Source organism: Mirounga leonina, unplaced genomic scaffold (assembly GCF_011800145.1).
Source record: "Mirounga leonina isolate KUSES-001 unplaced genomic scaffold, KU_Mleo_1.0 Mir_176, whole genome shotgun sequence".
NCBI lineage: Eukaryota > Metazoa > Chordata > Mammalia > Carnivora > Phocidae > Mirounga > Mirounga leonina.
This window is the reverse complement of record NW_023270454.1, coordinates 30580624-30608041: the sequence shown is the minus strand read 5'-3', so window position 1 is coordinate 30608041 and position 27418 is coordinate 30580624. Positions and strand designations below refer to the sequence as shown.

At 36.7% G+C, this 27418-nt stretch overlaps 1 protein-coding gene across 1 annotated transcript in view; it reads right to left on the bottom strand.

Moving 5' to 3' along the window:
- MAP9 (microtubule associated protein 9) overlaps positions 1 to 19539 on the bottom strand; it is a 34761-nt gene extending 15222 nt beyond the window's left edge. The window contains exons 1-10 of the mRNA XM_035022855.1: positions 19433 to 19539; positions 18219 to 18381; positions 17362 to 17446; positions 15928 to 16248; positions 9750 to 9979; positions 6970 to 7063; positions 5219 to 5457; positions 3282 to 3352; positions 2098 to 2266; positions 842 to 931 (exon numbers count right to left, since the gene is read on the bottom strand). Coding sequence (XP_034878746.1) covers positions 842 to 931; positions 2098 to 2266; positions 3282 to 3352; positions 5219 to 5457; positions 6970 to 7063; positions 9750 to 9979; positions 15928 to 16248; positions 17362 to 17446; positions 18219 to 18302 — 1383 coding nt within the window. The 5' untranslated portion in view covers positions 18303 to 18381; positions 19433 to 19539. The remainder of the gene's footprint in view (positions 1 to 841; positions 932 to 2097; positions 2267 to 3281; positions 3353 to 5218; positions 5458 to 6969; positions 7064 to 9749; positions 9980 to 15927; positions 16249 to 17361; positions 17447 to 18218; positions 18382 to 19432) is intronic.
- Positions 19540 to 27418: the final 7879 nt, after the last annotated feature.

Here is a 27418-nt window from a genome sequence, read left to right as displayed (position 1 = left end):
CATCTAATCCCATAGTATTCTTTGTCTTATTGCTTAACGTTAAATGACATGAAGACTTATAAAGAGAAAACATGCTTTAGAAGTAAAGGTACAAGCCACCTCACCGAGGTGCGAACAGGACATGAGAAGGTGTTGGGCAGTGGGCACAGCCATCTAAGGCCGCAGAGGTGCTGATGGGGATGCAGGCGCACCCATGCATGGCTGCTCCATGCGGTCCCAGGCACTGGGGACCTGGGGTTCCTTCTAAATCCATTTAGTACTTGGCGTCAGAGGGAAAGGCTTCTAGTTTAGAAGTCGGGAGGGAACTAAGCCTGTTTGGGCCCCCAGGCAGGAGTTAGAGGTAGAGACTGAAGTACAGGCCAGACTGAAACAAGAGTCAGCTACAGTGAATGGGAAGGATACTGGTCAAGAGCCCAGGTAAGAGCTGGTCTTAAGGATACATATAAAATTCAAGGTGGAGAAGAGGAAAATTGGAGGTTCCTACCTGATGACCCTTTACGTTCTTGGCTAAGCTATAAGATTGAAGTCAATTTTTAACAGTGAAAAGTAAAGTAAGAGTGAATAGGAGGTCACAAGTAATAATAAGTTCCTAATCAGTCGTGTCAAATCTATTCCACACATATAAAACCAGAAATCTCTGAGCATCTGTTTTTATGTAAGATGGCTATATTTATATCAAACTAAAAATGTGTGAAGTACCAGAGAAATAAAATCAGTGATCAATTCTTTTATATTACATGTTATTTTGCCATTTAAAAAAAGACTGGATTTAGAAATGTTACTCAGATATTTTACTGACTTAAAAACCCAGAATATTTTCCACTTCTATATTTCAGAATACCTGTTCATTTTGGATCCTTAAGTTTTCACTTTCGATCCTTTTAATTCTGTGCATTTCATGTAAATACACATTTTTCTTTAATAACCACTCCTGTGAAAACAAGAAAAACAATATGTAATATTCAGGATGCCTGGGTGGCTCAGTTGGTTAAGTGTCTGCCTTCAGCTCAGGTCATGGGATCCAGTCCTACATCAGGCACCCTGCTCAGCGGGGTTCTGCTTCTCCCTCTGCCCCTCCCCACACTCATGATGCCTCTCTCTCTCTCTCTCACTCTCCCTCGAAAAAATAAATAAATAAAATCTTTAAAAAAAAAGTATGTAATATTCAGTTTCCCAAATGAATCAGAATTCTTATCCATTTCTGAAATATTTGACAGAATTTTTATTTTATTTTAAGATTTTATTTATTTATTTGAGAGTGAGGGGAAGAGAGAAAGAGAGAGAGCAGGAGCAAGGGAGAGGGGCAGAGGAAGAGGAAGAAGCAGACTCCCTGCTGAGCAGGGAGCCCGATGCAGGACTCAATCCCAGGACCCTGAGATCATGACCTGAGCTGAAGGCAGACACTTAACCAACGGAGCCACTGAGGCACCCAAGAAATTTTAAAAGAGCAAAACACAAAATTTAGAAGTTCTATATAAACTAGTATCATTTTTCTTTTTCTGATAATATTCTAATATATAAAGATGAGCATGAGTTAAGAAAATAAACCTTATCTTTCTTAGTTTTAACAACAGACTTCAAAGATTGAATATAATGGCTACATAAGTTAACATTTTTCTCTGAAATTTACAAGTATAATTTTCTAAAGTGTACTATTTTGTATAACAAACAAGACAAAAAAAAAAAAAAGGACCTCTTTTGGAACTGTGTAAAAATCAGGAAAGTCTTTTTCTGTTAAGCTTAATGCCAAGTCTCGGGAAAAAATTAAAACTCTTTTTATTCTTAACAATATACATTTTAAGGAGAAAAAGTATAAAAACACATATAGACCTTAACAGTATTTTTGCTTTTATCGTATTTTTGTAAGTTGCTATGGCGTATTCTCTTAAACAACCATGAATCAGTTAAGCAAAGCTTGGAAGGAAAAAATTTAATAAAAAAAACCTTTGGGTTGCTGAGGTATTATAAAAGAACATCTCTCCCAATAAATTAAGTATTAAGCCACCATTTCTGACAGGGTCGTTTTATTCCTTGATAAACAGGTAACCTTATTACGTGATCAGTTCTTCATTTTTTGTTAGATGTTTTCCTTTTTACCTGGTAAACAACTGCCCTTATGCTGTCTGCTCTTTCAGGTTCTACATTCTGTTTCTGTGAAGGCTTTTGATCCAAGACTTTCAAAGTCCCTAAATAGTGAGAAGAGGTGGTTGTTGATGGAGGTCTCCTTATAGAACTAGATTTCTTTAAAAATTCAGAGGTCATTAACCTGAAAAGATCCAAATAAATCAACATAAAATATTACAGTTGCACTTGGTAGAAGAAAAATTCATTAGAATTTGCAATTACTATATTTTAAATTATATTGTAAATTAATAAATTATAAGTACTTTGAAAGTGATGATAAAAAAGGACAATGATAGTTTTTTCTTAGTCTACTAAGAGATTCAAACTGATTGCTCTTTCAAGGTAATTATAATTAGAACATTTTTAAGAAAAATGGACTACATCTCAAGTTACATGGAAAAAATAATATTAATAAAGCAGATTTTAAGTCTCTTGTATCATTTTGTTACAAAAAACAACTCTAAATATAAAGTTAGAATAACATCCTCTATTTCAGGGGTTGGCGGGAAAATATGGCCCATGATCTGGTTTTGTACAGTTTATTTCGTAAGTTTCTGCACCACAGCTGTTTCCCTGCTACACCAGCAGAACTGAGTAGTTACAACAGTGACTGTACGGCCTACAAAGTCTAATACATGTAGTAACTGGCAATTTACAGTTAAAGTTTGCTGACTCTTGTTTTATTTGATTTATGGTAATTTAAAAGACGAGAAGGTTTTGAGCAGCATTTATGAGTTAGGCATTCATTATCCTCAGTGTGAATGAAGCAATATAGAGTCTTATCATTTCAATAAGCCAACTTAGTCCATAGAACCTCAAGGTTTTAAGTACAGTTTCCATGTGTGAGACAAAGGTAGTTAATAGAGAAATATAATGCTGGACTTCAGCTCTATTACTGTGTATGTGCTGTCTGAGGAAAAACAGGAAAGCAACTCTATCCCAGGAACTATGTAGAGTATAGAGAACCTCTAATCAACTCCTTTTCATAAAGGAATATGATCAACTGAGGAGTTTTATCATGAAGTAACTACTTCATTCAATTCATGAGATGGGAATTTAAAGAAAGTCAGATAATACCAAATGAAATTCACTTTACAGAAGTTAAATTAAAACTAGCTTTATTGGAACATACACTCGGATAATGATAGCTTTATTACCTGCCAGATGCACTGGATGCTCTATTATTTGTTGACTTTTTATTCTTCATATTTCTGTCTTCAATGGTTTTCTATTAAAGAGAAAATACCATAGATGGATTACTCACCATAATTATCACAGTTAGGCCTAGAGGCCAAACTGCTAGGGAATCAATGTTCTTAAAGCATCTACTATGTGTCAAGTACAGGAGCCTCTGGAAACTCGTAAGGATACTACATTTTAGAGAGTGTTGACGGACATGAAACACAAAATCGAAAGTGAGTCACGACGGAGATAAACTAGGGTCCAGTGACAGTCACTACGGTGAGGGGTCATGTTAATGACAGTGACCAGGGAAGGCCTCCCCGAGGTCTTGACAGCAGCGCTAAGACAAATGATGGGAAGAAAGAGGCCACATGAAGGAAGGTCTGTGGGAGGAAAGAAAGAAGCAGTGAATGTTAAGAGCCTGAGAAGGGAAGGAGCTTGATGACTTTGAGAAACAGAAAAAGGTGAATGACGCTGAAGCACAGTGAATGGCAGTGAGAGTGGACGAATATGGTCAGAGAAGAATCACGTGAGGTCCTGAGGAGGCGGGGAGGAGTTTGCATTTTATTCTAAGGAAGACAATCCAACCAAGAGACTTTAGCAGGGGAGTGATGTGATTCAGACTTGAGGAAGATCCCACAGGAGGGAGTATGGATAAAGCCAAGGATTCAATCAGAAGAAATGTTACGATCTTACTTGTTATACAGAAATTGGCTGTTGTTATTTAGAACGCCTCTATTAGACATTTCTAGGAGCATGTCTATAAGTTCCAGAATACCCTTTTTCTTTTTATGGAGTAACCTCTTTACTTTACACAGTTAGACAGGTGCTAGCGTTGAAGTGAGACCACAGATGTAAGCACATCACTAACTTGGCATGAGTGACTTTTCCTAAAGAAAGTGGTTAGGAACAATAAATCTGGAACATGGTTTAATGAACCTTCCCCATAAATTTTAACACAAAGCACTGATATTCTGTATTATACAAGTCCTATTCAACCACAGGTTTTCAACTAGCACTGTTATCTTCCTCAATAGTAAGTATACATAGTTACCAGCTAACTATAGCTATAAGGAATAAAGACTAAATTCAAGAGAAATAAAAACTAAAAATGCTATACCATAAATCTTAAAAATATAGTATTCTGGTACATTATAGCTAGGTGACAAGTAATCCTACACACTGAAACTGTGGTTCTCAAGGTTATAATAATAATAATAATAATAATAATAATAATAATAATAATAATGTTTCTGATAATAATCTTGTCCATCCATTTAAACAAGCAAGATGTTGATAAACATTTCTTAAAGATTTTCCTTAAAATTTGTAAAATGTTTAAAAATGATATCTAGGGCGCCTGGGTGGCTCAGGTGGTTGAGCGACTGCCTTCAGCTCAGGTCATGATCCTGGAGTCCCAGGATCAAGTCCCACATCGGGCTCCCTGCTCAGCAGGGAGTCTGCTTCTCCCTCTGACCCTCCCCCCTCTCATGTGCTCTCTCTCATTCTCTCTCTCAAATAAATAAATAAAATCTTTAAAAAAAAAAATGATATCTAAAGGAGTAACTTTCACTAATTCAAAGCCTCAGAAATTGTTCCAGATAGCTGCATTTTTTAACATGAAGACCTATAGAAACTTACCCACTTAACAGTTTGTATTTCTGAGATATTTAAGAGTATATTATGATCATATACCTTTGATAATTTTTAAAGAAACACTGACTTATATTCACTGTAAACCTTCCCCGAAGTAAAATTCTACTGATTCTATTGTCTACCTAACAACATACTGTTATCAAAAGATGAGTTTTCCACAGTCGATTCAAAAGTACATAAGTGGCAGATAAAATATTTAAAAGGTCTATTTTGAGTTTAAAGCTGTAGTATAAAAGGTATAATTTCATATAAATACCTTTGAAGATTCAGTTGTGTCAGTAGATATTAAGATACTCTGAGATTTCAATAGTGGTGGATCAACTGTTAAGTCATCCATAATCAGTTCAGCTTTCTCCTTTTCTTCTTCAAGGTCATCAGTAATCACTTGACTTTCCTGGGATTTCTCAGTTGGAGTAGTAACAAAGTCTATCAAAAATGAATTCTCTTCATTTTCATTTGATTTCATGTGGTTTTCAGGGAGTTCTTCATTCTGATCTATTTTGAGACAGAGTCACAAAACTAAAACTCTCTTCTGAACTAATACGGTGGGTAATAGATTCATTTGCTTTCTACTAAATGAGGATTGTTTATAATCTCTTTGTCTTGCAGAATAAAATACAAGGAGAGCTATTATATTCAACTTGAATAAACTTTTCTCCAAAGTAATCTACGAAAGAGAAAATGGCTACTCAATCTACTAAAACATTTGACATACCTAATACTTAGAAAAAAACATCATATTAGTAAAGAGAATGGAATAACTACCCTAAACCAAAGACACACCAAAAGCTCCTGTTGACGACAAACCAGGTAAGTAGGATGGCACTATCTATTCTCTTCAAAGCCTGTGTTTCTTAGCTGGAACCAGAGGCTGTGTAAGCAGAAGGCACACATCTCTGTTACCATAGGTACAAGCGGTGCAGTTGTAAACCTGTAGGGGTGCAGGAGAGCCAAGAACTCATGCAGTTTCAGAAGAGTCATCACACAGGATAAAGTTTTATTCCTGCTGAGATGCAGTGTTGCCTCTGAGGCCTGCCTTTAGTAACAGGCATTAAAGGTGGCGCCTGTTGCTCTTCCCTTTCGTGCTCCAAGGGACAGTCTCAGGCTCTGGCACGAGAAGATTCAGTTTTGCTATCACAGAACTGCTTCCATTATTCTGTCTACCTCACTTTGGAATGTTCGATAGAAAGAAATCAGTCATCACCAACTTTCAGTTACTACTAAGAGCCACCTACTGGCCAACTTTGGATCTTTATTGTCAAAGTCTTTCATTACAGCCATTTTTGAAACTTGTTTCGAAGTAAGCGGGATTTAAAATAATTTTGTAATTAGAGTTAGACATTTTCATTTAGAGAGCACTCATGACTCCCAAGTATCAGTAATGGATTCAGTAAATGCGTTCAGTAAAAAGAACAAGGACTGTGGAGCCAAAGATTCAAATTATGGCTCTGTCACTGACTTGGGGTATGTTTCCCAATATCTTTGCATTTCAGTTTTTCTCATCTGTAAAATGACAAATATTATACTACACAGTAAGCAGTTAATAAATGTTACACATCTCAGTCCTAGAGACAGCGATGCGTTTTAGCTCTAAATTACCAGTCTATAGATCTCATTAAGCTATAAGTCCTAGGACTAAGGAAAGAAATACATTGACAACTCACCCCTCACACTTACTGCGTGCTTACTGTGGTACTGTTCTCAGTGCTTTACATGTATCGTTAACTCATTTAGTTCTCACAGCCACCGTGTGGGGTAGGTTGCTCTTATGATCCCCATTTTAAAGATCAGTACACAGGGCCAGAGAGATTTGTTACTTTGCTCTTGGAACTGTGTCTAGTTCTGCATCTAAAATCACATGGTTAGTAAATAGCACAGTTGGGATTAAAACGGAGGCAAATACAAACCTGTCATTCCTATAACTATGTATTCTTTCTTTTACAGATAGGATTCTAAGTAATATAGAGTTCACACATAAACTAGGCTGTAGTATTTTGAAATAACCACCTTTTACGGATGCTTTCCCCCCAGATCCTGGTGAAAAGGAATCTCCAAGACTTTCTTTAAGGGATGATGACGATAAACTTGTCAGACATGGATCCTGTTTAAAAAAAAAAAAAAAAAGGATTTACTATGTAGGTTTAGTTCTTAAGATTTGTGGTAGGGCAACAGCATTATTAAGACAATTTTATAACTCTGAAATCATCGTAATTAGGAGTTTGCTGCTGAAACACCAAAAGCATTAAGCCTATGGAGGCTAACATGCTTTACATTCAAACCTTGGGGTCTTGAATAAAAGGGGTCACTAAAGAGCTATTCTAGTTCTTGAACCGACATCTCGATATTTGTTTTCAGTGATTTTCAAAACTCGTGCTCTCAAATCAAATCTCATAAATATTTGAGACAAGGATTTGATATCTTTTTCTCTAATTCTTATTTCTAAGAAAGCATAAAGGAGACGGTAGGCAAAAACCCTTGGTGTCAAATATTACTATTCGTCCAAATGAAAGCAATTTATAAAACCAAGTAGCCAGCTACTACCAAATATTTAGCTAGAAAAAGTACAGATTTCATGCACTTGAGTTTTCCTTAAAATTCTGAAAATTATATCTGAAATGAAATAATTATATTTGTGTGCCTGAACTAAACATCTCTTTAGAGAATAGTAATCTAGCCTAAAGTTGATGGTATCATAATGTAAGAAGTTTGGCTTTGTTGTATAAATAATAAATTCTATTTTTCATTTCCACAATATTTTATAGTACAAAGACAATTATTTGTCAAAAGCAATAAATAGAAACCATCTTGGAAGATGGCAAAAGAGCTGAAACACAGGACACTATCTTGAGAGACAAAGCTTTGCAGAGGAGACTGGCAAATTAGTAGCTTTCTGCCTGAGTGCATTCACCCATCTGTGCAGCTCAAGTACTACAAGGTTACAGCCTTACTGGACTAGCTTAAGGGAGCAGAAGATAGAGTTTAGGACAAGAAGATCAGCCAGTAAGTTTGAGAAAGAGCTGCAGTGGGCATGAGCCCCCAAATTTGCATATTAAACTCACCCAAAACCCTTTGTTCATCTATGCATGGCATAGAAAAGACATCAGAAAATATCCTGTGAAATCATAGCAATTAGAAACTGAAAGAACTAAGCAGAGATTTCTGTTGATACCCATGGCAAGGGAGACAGAGTTGGGAATTTCAGTCCAGCCACAATATCTGTATACTAAAACACATATTCAGAGGAACATAACAGAATCGAGAATCTCTATAACATATCATTCATAATATCCTGTATTCAATCAAAAAGTTACTAAATGGTGAAGAAATGGAAAATGGTGGCACACACTCATAAAAAAAAAAAACAACAACCCCAAAACCCCAAAAACAGTCCTCAGGATCCAACCTAGAGATGACCCAGATGTTGCAATTAGTAAACAAGGACTTTAAAGTAGGTATTATAAATATGTTTAAGCACTTAAAGGAAATGCACGCATGGAAGCTGACACAGATGGGATCTTAAAGATACGAAAAATACAAACAAAAGCCAAAAAAACCAATGGACATTATAGAGTTGGAAACTACAATATTGAAATAAGAAATTTGCTGGATAGACAACAGCAGATCGGGGATGGCAGAACAGGGCAGTGAACTTGATGACAGAGCAATACAAATTATTCAATCTGAAAAACAAAGGGAATAAAGACTGAAGAAACATGAACAGAATTTTAGAGATCAGATGAGACATATCAAAGATTTCAGTCCTAAAAGGAGAGAAAAGAAAACTAGGGCAGGAAAAATATCTTAAAACTTCCCATTTTCGTAGAAATTATCAGTTTATAGATCCTGAAAGCTCAATGAAATCCAGTTTATAGATCCCGAAAGCTCAATGAAGTCCAAGCGGAATAAATATTTTTTAAAAACCCACACCTAGGGTGCCTGAGTGGTTCAGTCGGTTTAAGAGAGGGGGCCAAGCATTCCCCCTAATAACAATACATAGTAAACTCTATGATGAAATCCTGAAGTCACATTTACTCCCATTCTGGCAGATCCCCCAAAATACAGGACAGTGTCATGATCATTCAATATACCTTTGTTGAGTGAATAAAACCAAGTGAATAAAATGACACTGGCTATATTGTCCTTAGCCATAGATTATATAACTCAAAGATATGTGAATAAAACTATAAATTCTTATGATGAAAGATTAGACAGTATTGCGTCGATTCAAAAGGGCAACATTTTTTTTTTCACATTCTACTTTCTCTGAAATCGGATGATGCATTTTATAATACTGGTGTATTATAGATTAATTGGCAGAGTTTTCTTCTTTCTTAGCAGTACATAAAATAATGCTACATCTTTGCCATATCTTAGAGTTGGTGACGTTTTAGACTCAATGGAATATTGTATATTAAAAAAAAACTCTTTAGGGGCACCTGGGTGGCTCAGTCTGTTAAGGGTCTGCCTTCGGCTCAGGTCGTGATCCCAGGGTCCTGGGATCGAGCCCAGCATCTGGCTCCCTGCTCAGCGGGAAGCCTGCTTCTCCCTCTGCCTCTCCCCCTGTTTGTGCTCTCTCTCTCTGTCAAATAAATAAATAAAATCTTAAAAAAAAAAAAACCTCTTTAGATTATTTCCCTATCAATTGTTGAAGAAAACATGTATAACACACACACATAAACATATGCGCACGCGCGCACACACATGTACACAAATATTCTCTTTTCCATAATCAGGCGCAAAGACCTCAGTTGAAGAGCACAATTCAGTGGTTCAACAGTAGTGCTAACCTCTGGATCGAGGGTTCCGGAGAATGATTTTTTCTCAGCTTCTAGTTGACTGTCACTTAGCTTTGGAAGGGGGGGCGGTGCAGAGTGTGCCTCCAATTGTTCATGGAGGGCAGTTGTCTTATCTTCTCCTAGCCCCTCTTTCACGTCCCCAGGGCTGTGTTTCTTCAACATGCTCCGGGGCCGAGGTGAAGGCTTAAAGGGGTTGTTTGCTTCAAGGTCCCTGCTGCTTTCTGTTGAAAACACAAACCATTTTAACGTGGGCGTACAAAACAATGCCCATGACTTCCCTCCCGTGCCTATGCACCGCGGCTCTCTGTCCTGGGCAGTCCTTCTCTACACAGGGCTCCCGTAAGCACAAATAAGCAATAGTCTGTAATCCAATTCTCTTTTTTAAAAGTAGCTGCCATCCTGGAAGGAACTAGTATACTTGTTCCTTGTGACACTTGTTACAAGTTAACTCTTCGATTTTATGAACTCTCATAGCATTCGAGAAAAAGTAAAAAACAGAAAACAGAACACCAGCTGTACCCTAGTTTCTGCCTCTATAACAGGAGGGGGGCTCATCCATAAACCTGGAGTGAGGGCTGCCAGGCCCCGTACACATTACTCACATTACCGGACTTCCTAATCAAGACAGTGACAATGGCCCTGTCCAACGATTTTACAGGATGGGAAGGGAGGTGGTTCTAAACAAAAGAAAGTCCAAGAGAAAGGTAAGTTCTGTTCCAAGTATGAGGATGATGTGAGTACTGGGGACAGAAGTGCTCGCTCTCCCAGGACGGAGGAATGAAGAACTCCATTTATGAGCTGCAGTTCTCTGAGTCCATAAAACTTCCCTGGAGTTATTAAAACTTCTCAGTTACTATTTCCATTACTTCCAAGTTTAAAACAACAATCTAATGCTGGTATACTTCCAGCCCTCAAAACACAAGAAAGTTTTCTACCTAAATTTTTGCCTAAATTTTACCTGTTATGCATATTCATTTCTCCATTGTTTACCAGTGTTTTCTTCCGACAAAACTTCAAAACTGAAATAATCACCACCTTCCTCCTCTTTATCTACACATGGGCTTATGAATGCTACTAGAAGATTCCAACATCATACCGAGCTGGCACTGCTATAAATGCTTCATTGGCAATTTTAGCGGTGGTCTAAACTCTGGCCAAATGTTCAAGCCATCCCGGATTCCTCCCTCTGTTCCCCCCGTATCCAACGCGTCAGCATACCCTACTCATTGTTCTTGCTACATCTCTCATTTATCCCACTTTCTGCATCCCCACCGTCAGCTCCTCATCCGCTCTTTCCTAGATTCCTGCCTCAGAGGTATTTATAAAATGACCATCAGATCACAAGGCTCCTCTCCACAAAATGCCTCAATGGCTCCCCAGCGTCCAATCCTGCAGAATAAGAGCTTAAGTGCCTGTGAACAAGATACGAGGTCTTAACGGTCTTCTCGCTGGCTGCTGGCGCTGCCTCGTCTGCTGGCACACCCCCTTTGGAAACTGTGTTCTGGAAGTGCCGGGCTCCCTGCTGTCTCGCGGCTGCGCCGCAATCCCTCTTGGTACCATACTTTTACCCAAGCCGATCCCTCCGCCTAGAATGTCTGCTTCCTGCCTCTTCTCCTGACAAATGCTTGCATGTCATTTGAGCCTCAGTGTAAGCAGAATATTGTATAATGCCTGAAAGAAGGTGTTGAGTCAGTTTTTGTTAATTGTGGTAAGAACACTTAACCACAGATCTACCCGCTTAACAAATTTTAAGCGCACAATACAGTATTGTTAACTAAAGGATCGGTGTTGTACAGCAGATCTCTGGAATACAGTCACCTTGCGTTAAGTGAAACTTTACATCTATTGAAGAGCAGCTCCCCTCTTCCTCTCCCCACAGCCCCCGGAAACCACCATTCTACCTTCCGTCTGTATGAGTGTGCCTATTTCAGGTATTTCATATCTGAATCTTGGCTCTGACACTTACTAACATTGTAACCCTACACAACCATATAACCCTCCACAGGCTCATTTTCCCATTTGGTAAAATGAGTTAAGAATTCCTAAGGCACCTGTGGGACCTGGGTGAAAAATAAAGTGCATAGCACAGTACCTGACTCATGGTAAATGCTCAGTGAACATTAATAACTGTGGTAAACTTTTCTTTTTCTTTCTTTTCTTTGTGTTCTTTTGTTTTTTGTTTTTTGTTTTTTTTTGGTTTATCACTCCTGTTTTCTTCAGGGTAGTTTCTCCTCTTCTCCATCTTTATAATTCTAGTGGGTGAACAAAGATTTCCTCCATACCTCAATGAGAAGGGTGGGCCCCCAATGCATACCAGCCTCCCAGCTTATCACAGAAACTTCTCCCCTGTCCACAGCAGGAGGTCAGGTCAGTATTTTTCTATTTAGAGTTGGAGGGTATGCCTTTAAGGTCATGAAGCTGGAAGGATATCATTTGGGGACTACTCCTGCCAAGTGAAGGGATGTCTGAGACAAACAGACCAATATAGGTCCAAAATATAGGAGACCAAAAATATAGGATCAAGGGATGGAGTAACTGGGCCAGTGACAGGGGTGGGAGGAGACAGTGAGAAGGTCTGGGAATCAGGGAGGTAAGACAAAAGTAGAGAATCCAAATGACATGAAAGTACTGTTTCCAACTTAATCACACCTAAAGAGAGGTCTTCTCACATCCCTGCTCAATAAGGTGATAAATTCTTCTTTCCACTGAAGTTTGAGTTGAGTCATTTACAACCAAGACTCCTAACTAGGGGTACCATTATTTGTCAGTTACAACTATTTTGCCATTTCCTCCCGAAAGCCTTCCCTGATGCCCTCAGGTAAATTTAGTTGCCTACTTTCCTGTGTTCTTACTACACCTTTTATATACCTTCACATTAAACTGCAAAGTCTTTGCTATGGTCTGAATGTTTGTGTATTGCCCAATTCTTAGGCTGAAATTCTAACCACAAAGGCGATGGTATCAGGCGGGAGGGAGGTGATCAGGTCATGAGGGTGGAACCTTCAAGAAGGGGATTATAAAAGAGCCTCCAGAGAGTTCCCTTGCCCCTTCCACCACCAAAGATACAATGTGAAGTCCGAGACCTGGAAGAGGGCTCTCACCTGACTATGCTGGCACTATGATCTCAGACTTCTAGCTTCTAGAACTGTGAGAAATAGGTTTCTGCTGTTTAAAAACCCATCTAGTCTATGGTACTTTGATACAGTGGCCCAAATGGATTAAGACAGTCTTGGAGGATTGGTATTATATCTTTTTTTTTTGGTACCATGCCTTTTTAATGTCATATTCTTAGTTATCATCACAGTGCTTGTACCATAGTGAAAGAAACTGTATTCATAATAAATACGTATGGAAAAATAAAATGATCTGCTTATGAACAAATGCGAAATAATAATAGCATTTAGAAAAGTGCTTAATTTACGCCAGACTGTTCTAAACACTTCAAATATATAAACTCATTTAATTGTCTCAAACCACTAGTGCAGGTTCGACTATTATGCCCACCTTACAGACAAATAAAATGAGGAACAAAGAGGTTGTGTGCCCATGGTCATAAACTCTAGTTTGTGGGATTAAAGCAAGAGCACCCTGGCTCCAAAGTTCATGACTTTAGTCATTTTAATGTTAAAATAAAAGCAACATACCCTGTAAAAATTACTTTCTGCAATCACTCCCCATGTGACAGTTACTCAATAAAGTGAAAGAGTCTAGTTATTGCACTTTTAACAAAAGACAAGCAAGAACAAAGGAAACTTTCAGGTTCCAATATTTTTATAAAGCATTAATTGCTACTCTGCAATGTGTTACCACATTAAAAACATTAAGTTCCAAACTTTGTAAGAAAAAGTCTAAAAATTTAGAAAAGGATGAAATTTAGCTTGTGAACCACACTCTTTCTTTCATGAATGAATCACTCACTTATTCATTTATACATTAAAATACTTATTGAAATGTATTGTATATGTCAGGCACTAATCTCAATTTTTTTTCTTCAATCTGAAGAGCCTAGGAATAATGACTTTAATATATTTTATACCAAAATTCCACTCCCAGAAGTATTGTCAAGTTTTCAGAAAGAAAAAATACATCTATACATTTTCAAAATGCTTTCTTTTATAATTAAGTGTAAATGATTACCTGTTTTTGGTAATTATTTTTATATAACATATAGTAAATTGCCAATGGCTAATGATTTTAAAAATAAGCATTGCACATTTGTGTATAGTATTTAGAATCCTGGTGCCATCTTGTGGTTTAGAGACAGCATTTCTCTATTCATTTTAATTTGTCACAGGTTTTTTTAAAAAAGGTATTAAATAGGTGGATTATTGATGATTATCTACCATAAAGTTCTAATTATATACTTCTACCTATATCAGACCAACTTTTAGGTTCTGTATGCTTACATTTTCTTATTTACCTAATGAAAAGCTTTTCAGAATCAAGACAAATAGGATAAATATAATCCACAAAAATAGATTTCTAAAGTCACTAGGACTAGGAAACACTGTCTGTTCTATCCTTCTTAAAAATTCCCTGTTAATATTTCTTTATTAATGTCTCCAAGAAGTTCTCTCACAAAGAAATTACTTTAAAATTTCTATAGTTCTGTGTTTTTCCAATAATACCAATGCACAAACTGTAGAAGGTACTTTGGGAAATGGTGAACTACTAGATTATTCACCAAGTCCCATTATGTTCCCTTTCTCTCTATTTTTGGTACTATTTAGTACACTGGGAAGGTACATTTCAGCAATTTAATTGTTCCATTATGCCTTGTGCTTATATTTTTGGTAGAATTGTATAGTTTCTGAGATACACTTCAATAGATTCTCAAAACAATTCTGTAGAACAAGAAGAGCAGGTTTTATCCTCCTCCTCACGAGGACAATAAGGCCTACCCTATTCACCAAGGTCACGTATAATTAACATATGGTGGCTTTTCTGCTAATAGTCCCTGCTCCATTCATATTTGAAAGTTAGTGAGATTGTGGGGGAAGGAGTGGTTCCCTAATACATGTCTGAAATAAAGTTTTGTCTGATGTTACCAGTGATATCTAATATGTGAAGTATGAATATTTACCAGTAGAGTATTTAATGATGATATAAAGGAAAGAAATTTTTATGAAGGTTAGTATCGACTAATATTTTTTCTACAAAACAGGAAAAAATGACTAGAAGGCATCAAACCCTTAAACTTCTATGCCCCTGTTTCTGTGTGGTGGCTCAGGGGACCTCAGAGAGGCTGGTTCCTGCTTCACTCCATCTTTGCTCCATTGTGCCTACAGCTCAATAGAATTGTGGAGAAACTACTGTACTCCCAATCACATCAGGAACTCCCCTTCAGAAAACTGAGTTTTAGTGGACTTTCCCAGGGAACAGAGAAACTAAATGGTGATTTTCTTTTCTGAAGGAAAGTTGGAGGCTTAAATAACAACACCAACAACGAAACTCTCTCCCTTCACATATTCAAATGTCAAAAAACAAAACTCTCTCCCTTCACATACTCAAATGTCAAAAAAAATTTTCTGGTAAATGATGACATGGAAATGATTGTTTGAAGGACTAGTTCCTTCCTGCTGTAACTGATTTCTGGAGTGTAAGATGGATCAGAAAGGACTGCATCGCAGTCTCATCCCTAAAAACAAAACTGAAGCCCAAAGGCCTCGCAAGCCTGGACCCAGAAGCTTCGGGAGCCATAGCTGTGGATGACAAGGTATTCTGGCCTTCTATCAGGCACCAGCATAGATGCAAGACTGACATGTAACTGGACCTCAGAATTACGAGTTTTCTCTATGGTTCCATTATTTTGATTTATAACTTTAAAACTAAAAAATTAAGTCTATTTCTTAAATATTTACTAGCTACCATATAAAGATATTTTTTGATTATCTTAAAATAAGTTTTCAAGGGGCACGTGGGTGGCTCAGTGGGTTAAGCGTCTGCCTTCAGCTCCGGTCATGAACCCAGGACCCTGGGATTGAATCCCACATTGGGCTCCTTGCTCGGGGAGGGATGTCTGCTTCTCCTTCTGCCTCTGTCCCTCCCACCACTTGTGCTCTCTCTCTCATTCTCTCTCCCTCTCTCAAATAAATAACTAAAATCTTTAAAAAAATTTAAAAATAATAAATAAGTTTTCAAGAAATGCAATTATAGTAACGTGAATTACCTGAAGATGTGCTTTTGACTGGAAGAATTCTGGGTTTAGGTTTCATTTTCATTTTGTCTTTTTCAATTTCCTGGTCTTTATTTTGAGATTCAGATAAGGGAGTTCCAACCATGTCTCCACAACCATCAGGTGCCATTTCCTCATCATTTTTGGTGGAGAATACTGGCTCATCTTTCATTATGTCACTGTTTGATTTCTTGGTTTTCAAAAAAGACAGTTTTGGAGAATTCTTTTCTTCATCATCTGATAAGTGGAAATCATTCATTTTTTTCTTCTCTGAATTTTCATCTACTGAGGTGTCAGAAAAATCACCTAAGGAAACTAAAAAATGGAAGAGAAAAAATATTTTCAATAGTCTCTTTTAAAGTTGTGAAGGTTACAGAAATCAAAAAGATTACCCTAAAGACTAGAAATGAATTTACAACCATGAAAGGATGCAAGTATCTGCAGCTCTAAAACACAGCTAACTTAGGCAGTTTTTATTGCTATTTATGAAATAAAAATTCCAATTTCATTAATTTATTCAAAACTTACTTATTGAATGTGAATTGTGTGTCAAACCCTCCGCTTACCCTGAGAAGTCATTCAAAGGTTCCTCAAAATAACAATGGCATAGGATATTTAAATTAGGTTTTGGACTGTAGCGCTTTTATTTGCAAACGACTTCACTATATAAAATCAAAAACAATGGTAAGTAGAAGAATTTTACTAGTTATTAGCTAATTATATTATTGTCCATAAAAATTTTGGTACTACAATTTCATCCATACTAGAGTATTACGTTTTACTGTGAGAAGAGTATTAAAGAATGCCAACTTAACTATATAGCAATGCTACAACTACTGTTCTGATTATTTTCAGAGAACATTAAAAATCATTCACTGAATACTAACATACAAAGCACTGAATTTCAAGTTTAGAATTGTGTGTGCTTACACCTGAAACCTAAAATGTTAATATTTTTACATAACCAAAAGAGACCAAATTAAGTCATACCAGCACTGATATACCAGGTTTTTAAAACTGAGCCCCTATTACAGCCAAAAACATCTGATTTACAAAAAGCATTACAAAAGTGATTCTGACATGCACCAAAGTTTAGTTCTCTGGGCTCTAGTTTTTAATTCGCTATAGAGTCTCACAGGGTTGACACTGGTGTGTCCAACATGGTTTACAACAGACAGGCAGCCTTTTATTTCAAACCTGCTATCAGTTAATTTATATTTTCAGTATACACCGTTCAGAAACAAAGACAATCATACAACTTCTTCTGGAAGATTACAAGTGGCTTTTTACTCATTAAAAAGTTGGAAATTTAAAACCAGTGTATATACAGCTATTATTTTAACGTGATTGTTTTTGAAGGGATGAGCTAAACGTAACTAAGGAAGCAAAAAGAGGAAAAGTGGTTTACTTTTCCATATTCACACATACCAACGTCATCACTGTCAAAGTCATCTGAGTATTCGGAACTCCTCTGCCTGGCTGAGCGAGCTGTAATTGCTTTTATTAGCTCATCCTGAAACGAGATAATTAAAATCAATTTCCACCCAAACACAGAGTTCTCGTATTTAGCATTAATTCTTTAAACAAACAATTTTTGGTTAATAACTGCTTTCAAACTCAGGTTTCATTCATATAATGACTATTCAATGAAAGCCCACCTTATGCCATGCACCCAAGCCCTCAGACTCAATGTGTAACATCACAGACAAGTTCCTCCTCCTTATGGAGCGTACAGTTCAATTGGAAGAGACAGGCAATATCAAATAAATAAATTACAGGGTGTAATTAGGGCGGGAGAATAATAAACAAGACAGGACTCAATTTAGACAGGATTTATTACAAACTGGCATTTCGGAAGAAACTGGTACTTTTTAAGATCTTTTGTTTTAGCACATTGCAGTAATAAATATAATTAATACTGCAAACTTAGAGGCTGAGTTCAAATGGTGGTGACTGGATAGAGAAAACTGAAATGTTATTATAACAGAAAAAAAAATATATGCAAATTTGAAGTTGCTATATAACTTAACTTTTAAAAGTTGAGTTAAACTTTTAACTTAGTAATAACTTAGTAGTGAAGCTAGTTAAGTAGTCTGAAAGCCACACAGAAGAGTTGGTAATACTGGAGCCTAAACATGATCAACTGCAAAACCTCCACAGGAATGTAAGATATACTCCTGCATTATACAGAGCCCTTTCTAGAATCATTTCAAGTCCAACATTGCTAATACAGTGTTTACTTTTAAAATCACTCAAAATAAAAAAAATGTTTTGAAATACTTTACCTGGAAAGTAGTCCTTTTGGTGACTTTTGGACTCTTTGTATAAGCCAAAGTTGTGCTAAAAAACTGTTGTGCTTCATCAGACATAGTGTTTTTTTTGTTTTTTACTCTTTACCTTTATAAAACAGCTAATAAATAATTGGAATAATCCAAACTCTGATGGTGTCTGAAATATACAAAAAACAAATCAGACTTGTTTGCAAACTTGAGAATTTCTATTACTACCCTTTAGTGCTAAAAAAAAAGAGCGAGGGCGCCTGGGTGGCTCAGTCGTTAAGCGTCTGCCTTCGGCTCAGGTCATGATCCCAGGGTCCTGGGATCGAGCCCCACATCGGGCTCCCTGCTCGGCGGGAAGCCTGCTTCTCCCTCTCCCACTCCCCCTGTTGGTGTTCCTACTCTCGCTATCTCTCTCTCTGTCAAATAAATAAATAAATAAATAAGCGAACAATTAAGAAAAGCATCTCATGAACATTGTACTACATCTTCACTTAAATATGTAGAGTTCTTCTAAAGAAATATAAAATTTTCACGAGTTTATTATCAAAAAAATAAAAGTCAAATTGAAGTTATACTAAAATAGTTTTGCAATTATTTTAAGGATGAGCAAATAAACGACTGCAACAGCTTATAAAATGTTGCCAATTAAAATGCAACACCTTATTTTTCCCGTCTCTTCCATTCAAGAAATGTAACATTGCCCATGAAACAGCCATACCTTATTCTAAAAAGACTACTAAGGAGATCGGCAGCATAAAAGATACAACTAGAAGGACAACCAAAACAAACAAACAAACGCAAGCTTGCGTACAGCTCTAGTGAAAGACAAAGATCAATAATGCTAAACTGCAATAGCGACGTTTTTTGCTTTTTTGTTTTGTTTTTCCAGTCGCTCTTCCCTCTCACAACAGTGCTCATGGGGCTAGATAAAACAAAACGAAGCTTCCATGACAGGCAGCATTAAAATCGCTGCACGAATGGGCCCGTGAACTTTTCTCGTGCTCGGAGTCGAGGCCTGGGCCTCAGCCACCTCGCCGTCCGCCGCAGCGCGCGCCCGGGGACCGCTCCCGCCCGGCCGGGTGGCCCTCGGGTCCCAGCCGGCTCCGCACAGCACCGCGCCGCCTGCCGCCCGCTCCCAGCACTGTCCAGGCCCGTGCAAACCGAGCGCTGTCCACGTCCCGTTCCTCCGAGACCCCCCAAGACCCGTGCTCTGTACCCACCGCAGCCGATCCTCGACGGGCTCCCGCTGCCTTAAGGACTGAGCCGCTGGCCTCCGGCAGGAGTCTCTCGCCGAGGCCTGGGCCTGCCGGCTCTGGGAGACTGGCACTGGGCTGAGCAAAGGGGAGGGACTAAAAGCGGAGACGGGAGACGGTTGCTAGGAAACCGCGTCTCCGGAAGGAAGTGGCTTCCCTACCGCCAGGTCTCCCGGGGACCCAACACCGCTCTTCCGCCTGACGCGTCCCTGAGGCAATCGCCCAGACGAAGGAAATGACATCACCCCTTTGGGTCCCGGGAAAGGGGTGCATTATCGTCTACGGTGCTACAGCTGTTGCCTAGGAGACAGGACCCTCCCGCTCCCACCCGGAACCAAGAGCCTCGAGCTTTCTAGTGGAGTGAGAGTCCTTACCTGCACCTGCTGCTTGAGCCAAAGCACATTTACCGTTTTGCCAGAGTTAGGCTGTGAAGTTCTACGAATCGGAATAGAGGACTGACAGAATAGCGTACTGACAGATGGGACAGAATAGCTAGCTACACAGTGACATTTGCAGGCTAAGGAGAGGAACTGCTCCATTGAATTCTGGTACTTCCCCATACCCGTGTGATGTCAGGCAAATGATGCTCCAGTTTCCTCTTCTGGAAAAAAAAAAATAATAATAATAAATAGCCACCTTAGAGGGTTGCTGTGAGCACTGAATGAAATAATGCAGGTGGGATACCTGCAAGAGTGCCTGGGATTACATTCAGTCAATATTAGATACACTTTTTATGCAACTCAGTCACAAAGGACCTGGACAGAAGTCCTCCCTTGCTGACACAGCTGAAAACCCCATTCCAAGTGTTTCTTTAATGTAAAGTTTCCCCCTTTGTATACGAAGTGGATAATCTGGTTAAAATCAAACCAGTCAATAAACAAAATGGTCTCAGACCGGAGGACCACATGCTGCTGAAGTAACCCAAATCAACATCACTTAATTAGCATAGGGAATCCTTAAATAAACAAAAGACAAAAACACTTCTTTAAAGACTTCAAAATAACATGGACTTATACTATTTTTAATTTAAAAGATCTTTAATCCTAGCTAAATTGTCCAAATGAATGCATTGACTAGTAATTAAAGTTGTTCCTGGTATTTTTTCCCCATATCTCTAAAATTTATTAATTCTTCACTCATTCAACAATTATTTATAAACAAATCCCATTGAGATATATAGATTTAATAAATTAACATATTGAAAACTGTGCATAACAAGAAATATGAAATTTAGTTAAAAATTATGCTTTTAGCAACATTTACAACATTTACAATTCAATTTTTTCAAAACAACCAAAACAACCAAACAAACATTAACAACAACATTTGCAACATTTTACAACATTTTACTTTTAGCAACATTTACAACATTGACAATTCAATTTTTTCAAAATTGTATTCGATTCATATTCAACTTGTTTGGAAACTCAGTTTGATCAAGATTTGCCTAATTTTGATGTTTTCAAACATTTTTGAGTGAGTCATTGCATAAGACAAATATTTCCCATTTCTACCAGTTACTGTTAACTTTCTAATTCCTGTAAGTTATTAATAAACAAATATGATTCCATCATGGTAACTGTACCCACAGTGAGAGGACAGAATCCCCAGCATCCTATTATGCGGAGTCCTAATTTGTTCATGTTGAATATTTATATTCATTGAAAAAACTCTGTTCATTTTTTATCCACCTGGCTAATATGTAGTTTTCATTTAGGTATGATTTAAGAAAATAAAATTCACAAAAAATATTAATGAAAAAGGCTTTAAGATCCTATCTTTTCCATAGAACCCACTAGATTTTTATTTTCAACTTGGTACAAAATAATTAATAAACAATATCAAGCTATGCCTTACAAAGCTACAGTAAACAAAGGAAGTTAACCTGAATTCAACTTGATTTCTACACAAAACCTAAAGCACAGTATTTTTCTACTGTTACCTTAAACAGTAGAATATTATGCACATTATCAATATTTTTAGGTAGCTTCAGTATAATATGTTAATAATAACATTATATAATACCTGAATTAATACTATGATTTTATCTAACACATAGTTTGCAATAAATGCATAATTGTTGCATGAACTCATGAATAAACAAATAGCATTTTAAACTGAAAAATAATTCTTGAAACATTCCAAAAGGCCTCATATACTCAATTAAAAAAATAAAAACACTACAACACACAAAATTTCAGTAGCTTATGTAACATTTTCTCTTTATTTTATTTTTTCAAATATATACTTGATCTCAGACATATTTGCTTAGCAAATATTTTTTGAGTTTATGCCCTTTTCATTTCTCAACCTTGTCTTCGCTCATTCATTCATTCATTCAGTACTCCCACATCAATAACATTCTAGGTCATATTTGGGGAGTTCAAATGTAAACCAGAGTAGGTCTCTGCCTAGGGATCTTATAGACCAGAGACAGCTGGAAGGTTGGGTAAGCACATGGTGATTATACTTTGTGCTAATTTCTCTGTGAAGTACAAAGAGAGGTCTCAAGAGAGAGCAAAGAATTCTTCCTGGAGGCACTACAAAGTTTTCAGAGAGAAACTGAGTGTGAGTTGATTAATGAGTTTAGGAAATACGAGGGATCAGAAGTATATTTTAAGCAGAGGAAATCGTCTGTGAATATGGAGTCTATCTGATTGAAGATTTAAGCATTTGAACAAAGTGATAGTGTGATGCCTTTTGGGTCACAAGGGGAGGGAGAAGATCTATTTCCAATCAAGAAGCAACTGAGGAGTGACTCTTCTTCAAAAGTTCCCTGCCCTCCCCTCAGCAGGCAAATTATTTATTGTCCTGTGATTGGCAGCACAAGTTCGAGAGAGACAAAGGATCTTGTACTCACAGCCAGCCCTGGGTGAATAAATAAAGCACCTGTCTAGCATTTTGAGAAGTGCACTACAAAAAGCAAATCCTCATAGATGTCAACTGATAAAGATTATATATACATTAAACACTGAATGCTCATGTGAGAAGAGAATGAGAGTAAGCACCCAAGATGCAAGTGTGTTTCTCAATATCGGTGCCAACTTGTGGGGTGAGAACTTCTGGAAGGGAAGTGTCAGAATCTTGAGGAAGCCAGTGATAACCAACTACACTGATTAAAAGTGTTTATCAGCTTCTGATGAGTGAAGGAAACCCGCCATTGTTAGTCTATTATAACAGCATGTCTAATGTAACAGCCTGAGACTCAGGTAGGTTTGAAAAAACGTTATTCAACTTGATAATCAGGTAGTTATTTTCGTCTATGAAATGTCAGACAAGACTCATTTGTTATATTGACTTTATGATGTTCCTGAAGTTTTAAGAAATCTTCAATTTTAATAATGTGTTCATATACACAGTGACATTATTCTTATTTAGGAAGTTGAGCTAGTGTGTTCTTTCTTTCCTGATTGATTAGCCCACACTGCGTAAAATAGTTTTACATGTCATTTCTTCCAAGTGTAACTCCCTCTTTCACCTACCTTTTTGGAATTGCTCAGCCCCTTCCTGCTTTGTGTACCTTCCCCTTAAGACGAGTCCAGTCTGGGGATAGAAAAGATAAACTATTACTGTTTTGCACAAAAATTTTATGAGTTTTTGTGGAATTAAAACGCAGAGTTGAGGAAAGTCCAGGCATTGCTCAGTTGGAGTTTCTTTGTAAAGGAAAACCCCTTTGAGGATTTTCAAGAAAGAGAGGCCAGAATCCAGCTGTAGGTAATGTGAATAAAACAAATTCTTCAACACTATGGAGAAAATCTAATTTTGCTTTAGCGTTGCACTCCTGTGAGAATGTAATTTTTCCTTGTTTTTCTAATTTGGGAAGGCTTTTCCAGAAGGTGAAAGAAATCCACGGCTGCATTAGTAACCTACTTCCAAAAGATGGCAGCAAAGGCTTTAGATAAAAGGAACATAATCATTAATATTTTGGGGATATTTTATTATGCTTAGAGTGATTAAAAATTACATTAAAAAATGAACTACTTTTAAAATAATTTCATAAAGCTTTTTGAATGATCAACTTTTTCCTTATATTAGAATGTTAGGAATTTAGTTTAATGTGACAAGAAAAATTTTTTAATAAATATTTTTAGAAGACTCACATACCTGCTCATACCCCAAGCTATTCTCTACTCTCCTGAACTCAGCCATGTTAATAGTAAGCATCTTTTCCATATCATTTTTTCTATTCACATAAAAATGTCCAGGTCACACCTATTCTTCTATAACCTGGTCTTTTCACTTGAGTATCTTTCATGTTAATTAAAATTTGAATGGCACGTTACTTTATGGCTATACAATTATGGATATTCTAAGATTATTACTGATGGCTCTTTAGATTGTTTCCAATTTTTATGAGCAGCTTTGAAATAAATGTTGTGGCATATTTATTTATTTTGAATAAAATCCTAGAGGTGGAATCACTGGGTCAAAGTATATGTACATTAGTTGGCTTTATATTTATTGCCAAAACGCCTTCCAGAAAGGTTTTCACAATATACGCATGAGAATATAAGAACATAAGAATAGTGTTCACCTAAATTTATTCATGAGTTAGATGCCTTATTGCTCCCTTATAAGATGCAATTTTGTTTGCTAAAATTTTTTTCTCGTTTTATTCTGTGTAACTCCAGGGTTGACTGTCTCTTTTTAAAAAACTTCATATATTGGCACCAAATGAAATACTACATATCAAGTAAAACATTAATATAAAATATTTTCTTCAATTTTTAAAAGGAAACATTAATGGTTAGAGAAAGAAAGAATTATTTTAAAATGTAACAGAAAAATATTCTTCTGGGGGTAAAAATAAAATATTTCACATTTCCTTAATTCCATAACTATTATTCCTAGCATTAGGAAGGCACTATTTAACATAGTGCTCTTAAGGAGATCCAATAGGTCACAGGAACTAAAAATAACATAAATTAAAGCTCTTCATGTTTAAAACAAGCAATGATGAATGCTAAGGCATTACTAAATAGTTTATGTAACTTCAAAGACTCTACATTTGCCCAATCAAGGATTCAATTTTAGGTATTTTATATACATATAGTGTAGCCAAACTTAGAATAAACTTTCATAAAAACATTCTATTATACAAGTTTCTTAACCTTAAAATGAACTTTTGTGATTCCTGAATAAATATATAAGGTGATGCTTTTATTCCTTGACTTGGATCCAGATGTCAACCTTCCGTTTTAAATAGCATGTCCATGCAACCCATAGCCAACTGATTTTTTTTCTATTATGGAGAAAAAAATGAAGACTGTACTCTATAAAAATCCGATGCAGACTTCTTTTTTTTTCTACATTATGTCTTATATTGTCTCTTTTCCTTCTCTAATTAAAGCCCACAAAATTTTCCCTTTAAAACAGCCAATACTATGTCTCTTAGATAAGATAAATTTTCCCTATTAGCTGCCAGTGAATCTATTTTTTTCCTGTTTTTATTATGTTGGTTTTGTTTTACATTTTTGAAGTGTTATGTGTCAGGGGTTGGTAAAGGGAAGTCTAAAAAGTTACAGATAGTACAGACTTTGTTTTTCTTCTTCTTTCCTTTCCTTTCTTTTTTTGAGAGGGCTGATATTGCAAAATCTAAATCTTTTCGAAGTTTGGACTCACCTTTTTAAAAAGGAAATCTCACTGTTTTAGATGGAGTGAGACAACGAAGTAATGAGACATGATTTTACATCTGGTTTATGAATATCAGTTTCAAAGTTTATATTTGCATATGTTTTAGATTCTTTTCTTTTAGACAAAGCAGTTCAAGAACATTATGTCTCACTTAGAGAGTTCTACTGTCTAAATGAAACTGTGCCCACCCTGCAAGAATAAATTAGAATCCTAGAATGCCATAGAAATAATAAAACAATTCTTGAATGCCTTTGACAATATTAAGGGAAAACACCTGTTGGAATACTCCCAATGACATAGAGGGAATACACCCACATCTGATGCATGTTTTCCATTGTTAGACAGCTTTAATTATCACAATTTTATTCTTCATACTTAATCAAAGTGTGCTACCCTACTTTATATACATTGATTCTAGTTCTAGTCTGCAGAATTTCAGAGAATAAATCTAATCCTTCTTTCACATGACAAAAATTTCATTTTGGAAAGATTTAGCATACTCCCTCCCCCTATTTACCATTTCCCTTTACTGCTATTTTCTGTAGTTTCAAAAACCCACTATCATCCTGATTGTTCTTTTCTGGACAATATAATTTGATTCTGTCCTTCAGGAGTTGTGTCTAAAGATAAGCAGAATAACCTAGATGTGGTTTAACCTATACAAAGGAGTGATTCCTTTTTAAGATCTGAAAACTGCTAACAGTCTAAGCTTATGTTGACGTCTTTCTAGAAGATGGGTTCCACCATTGGTTGTAGACTTGGTGTTGTAGACTTGTCTTCAACCAAACGCTGTGATTTTTTTAGGTACCATATGATTCAAAAGAGTTTTTGAATCAAAATGTAGGATGTGGTATTTTAATATGTTAAATACTGTTGTCTGGTTTTGGGCATCCCTTTTCAATAGTTCACTCTATAGAAAACTTACTGAGTTCTTATTTTGTCACCCAGCATACAATTTTTCACTTTTGTGTCATCTTTAAATTTAATAAGGATATGTACATGGCAAGAATATTTACTAAAAATATCATTAGAACATTTAATTTATCCATATTCATGGATGTCTTTCTAACCAGGATTAATGCCAAGTTCATTTTGCTATTGCCCCTTTGGCAGTGGTCTAGAGAAATAGAATCTACTTCTTTCTCCTTCTTAAGGCAGCAGTAGCAACATCAGGGCTCCCTTACATTTGGTTCTCTTGTCTTTCAGTAGCACTTGGCAATTGCAATTATAATATTGCTTTATGTGATAGACTGTTAATAGGCTTAGTAGTCACGTAATATGATTGAAACCTAAAACATTGTATAGAAAATCATAAATGTCCAAGAAATGTTTAATTGAATGAAGCCTCAATGGAAAATGCCCTATGTATTTACTATAATCTGTAGTTTGTCATTTCTCTCTGCAACAGTTTAGTGAGAATTGCTTTTCCTTTCTAAAAATTCCTCAACACTATGTAGTAAGAAGTTGCTATGACTGAAGTCAAAGAGGTACTGCCCGTGTTCTCCTCTAGGATTTTGATGGTTTTCTGTTTCACATTTAGGTCTTTCATCCATTTTGAATTTATTCTATGTATGTTGTAAGAAAGTGGTCCAGTTTCATTCTTCTGCATGTTGCTCTCCAATTTTCCCAACACCACTTGAAGAAACTGTCTTTTTTCCATTTGATAATCTTTTCTGCTTTGTCTCTTGAGGCAAGAGAAACAAAAGCAAAAATAAACTACTGGGATCTCATTAAGATAAAAAGCTTCTGCACAGTGAAGGAAATAATCAACAAAACTAAAAGGCAGCATTTGAAATAGGAGAAGATACTTGGAAATGACATACCAGATAAAGGGCTAGTATCCAAAATCTATAATAACTTATCAAACTCAACACCCAAAAAACAAATAATCCAGTTTAAAAAATGGGCAGAAGATATGAATAGACATTTTTCCAAAGAAGGCATCCAGATGGCTAACAGACACATGAAAGATGCTCAACATCACTCATCACTAGAGAAATACAAATCAAAACTACAATGAGATGTCACCTCACACCAGCAGAATGGCTAAAATTAACAACACAGGAAACAATAATGGTTGGCAAAGACATGGAAAAAGGGGAACCCTCTTACACTGTTGGTGGGAATGCAAACTGGTGCAGCCACTCTGGAAAGCTATAGAGGTCCCTCAAAAAGTTAAAAATAGAACTGCCCTAAGACCCATCAATTGCCTACTTGGTATTTACACAAAGGATACAAAAATACTGGTTTGAAGGGATACATGAACCCCGATGTTTATAGAAGTATTATCAACAATAGCCAAATTATGGAAAGAGCCCA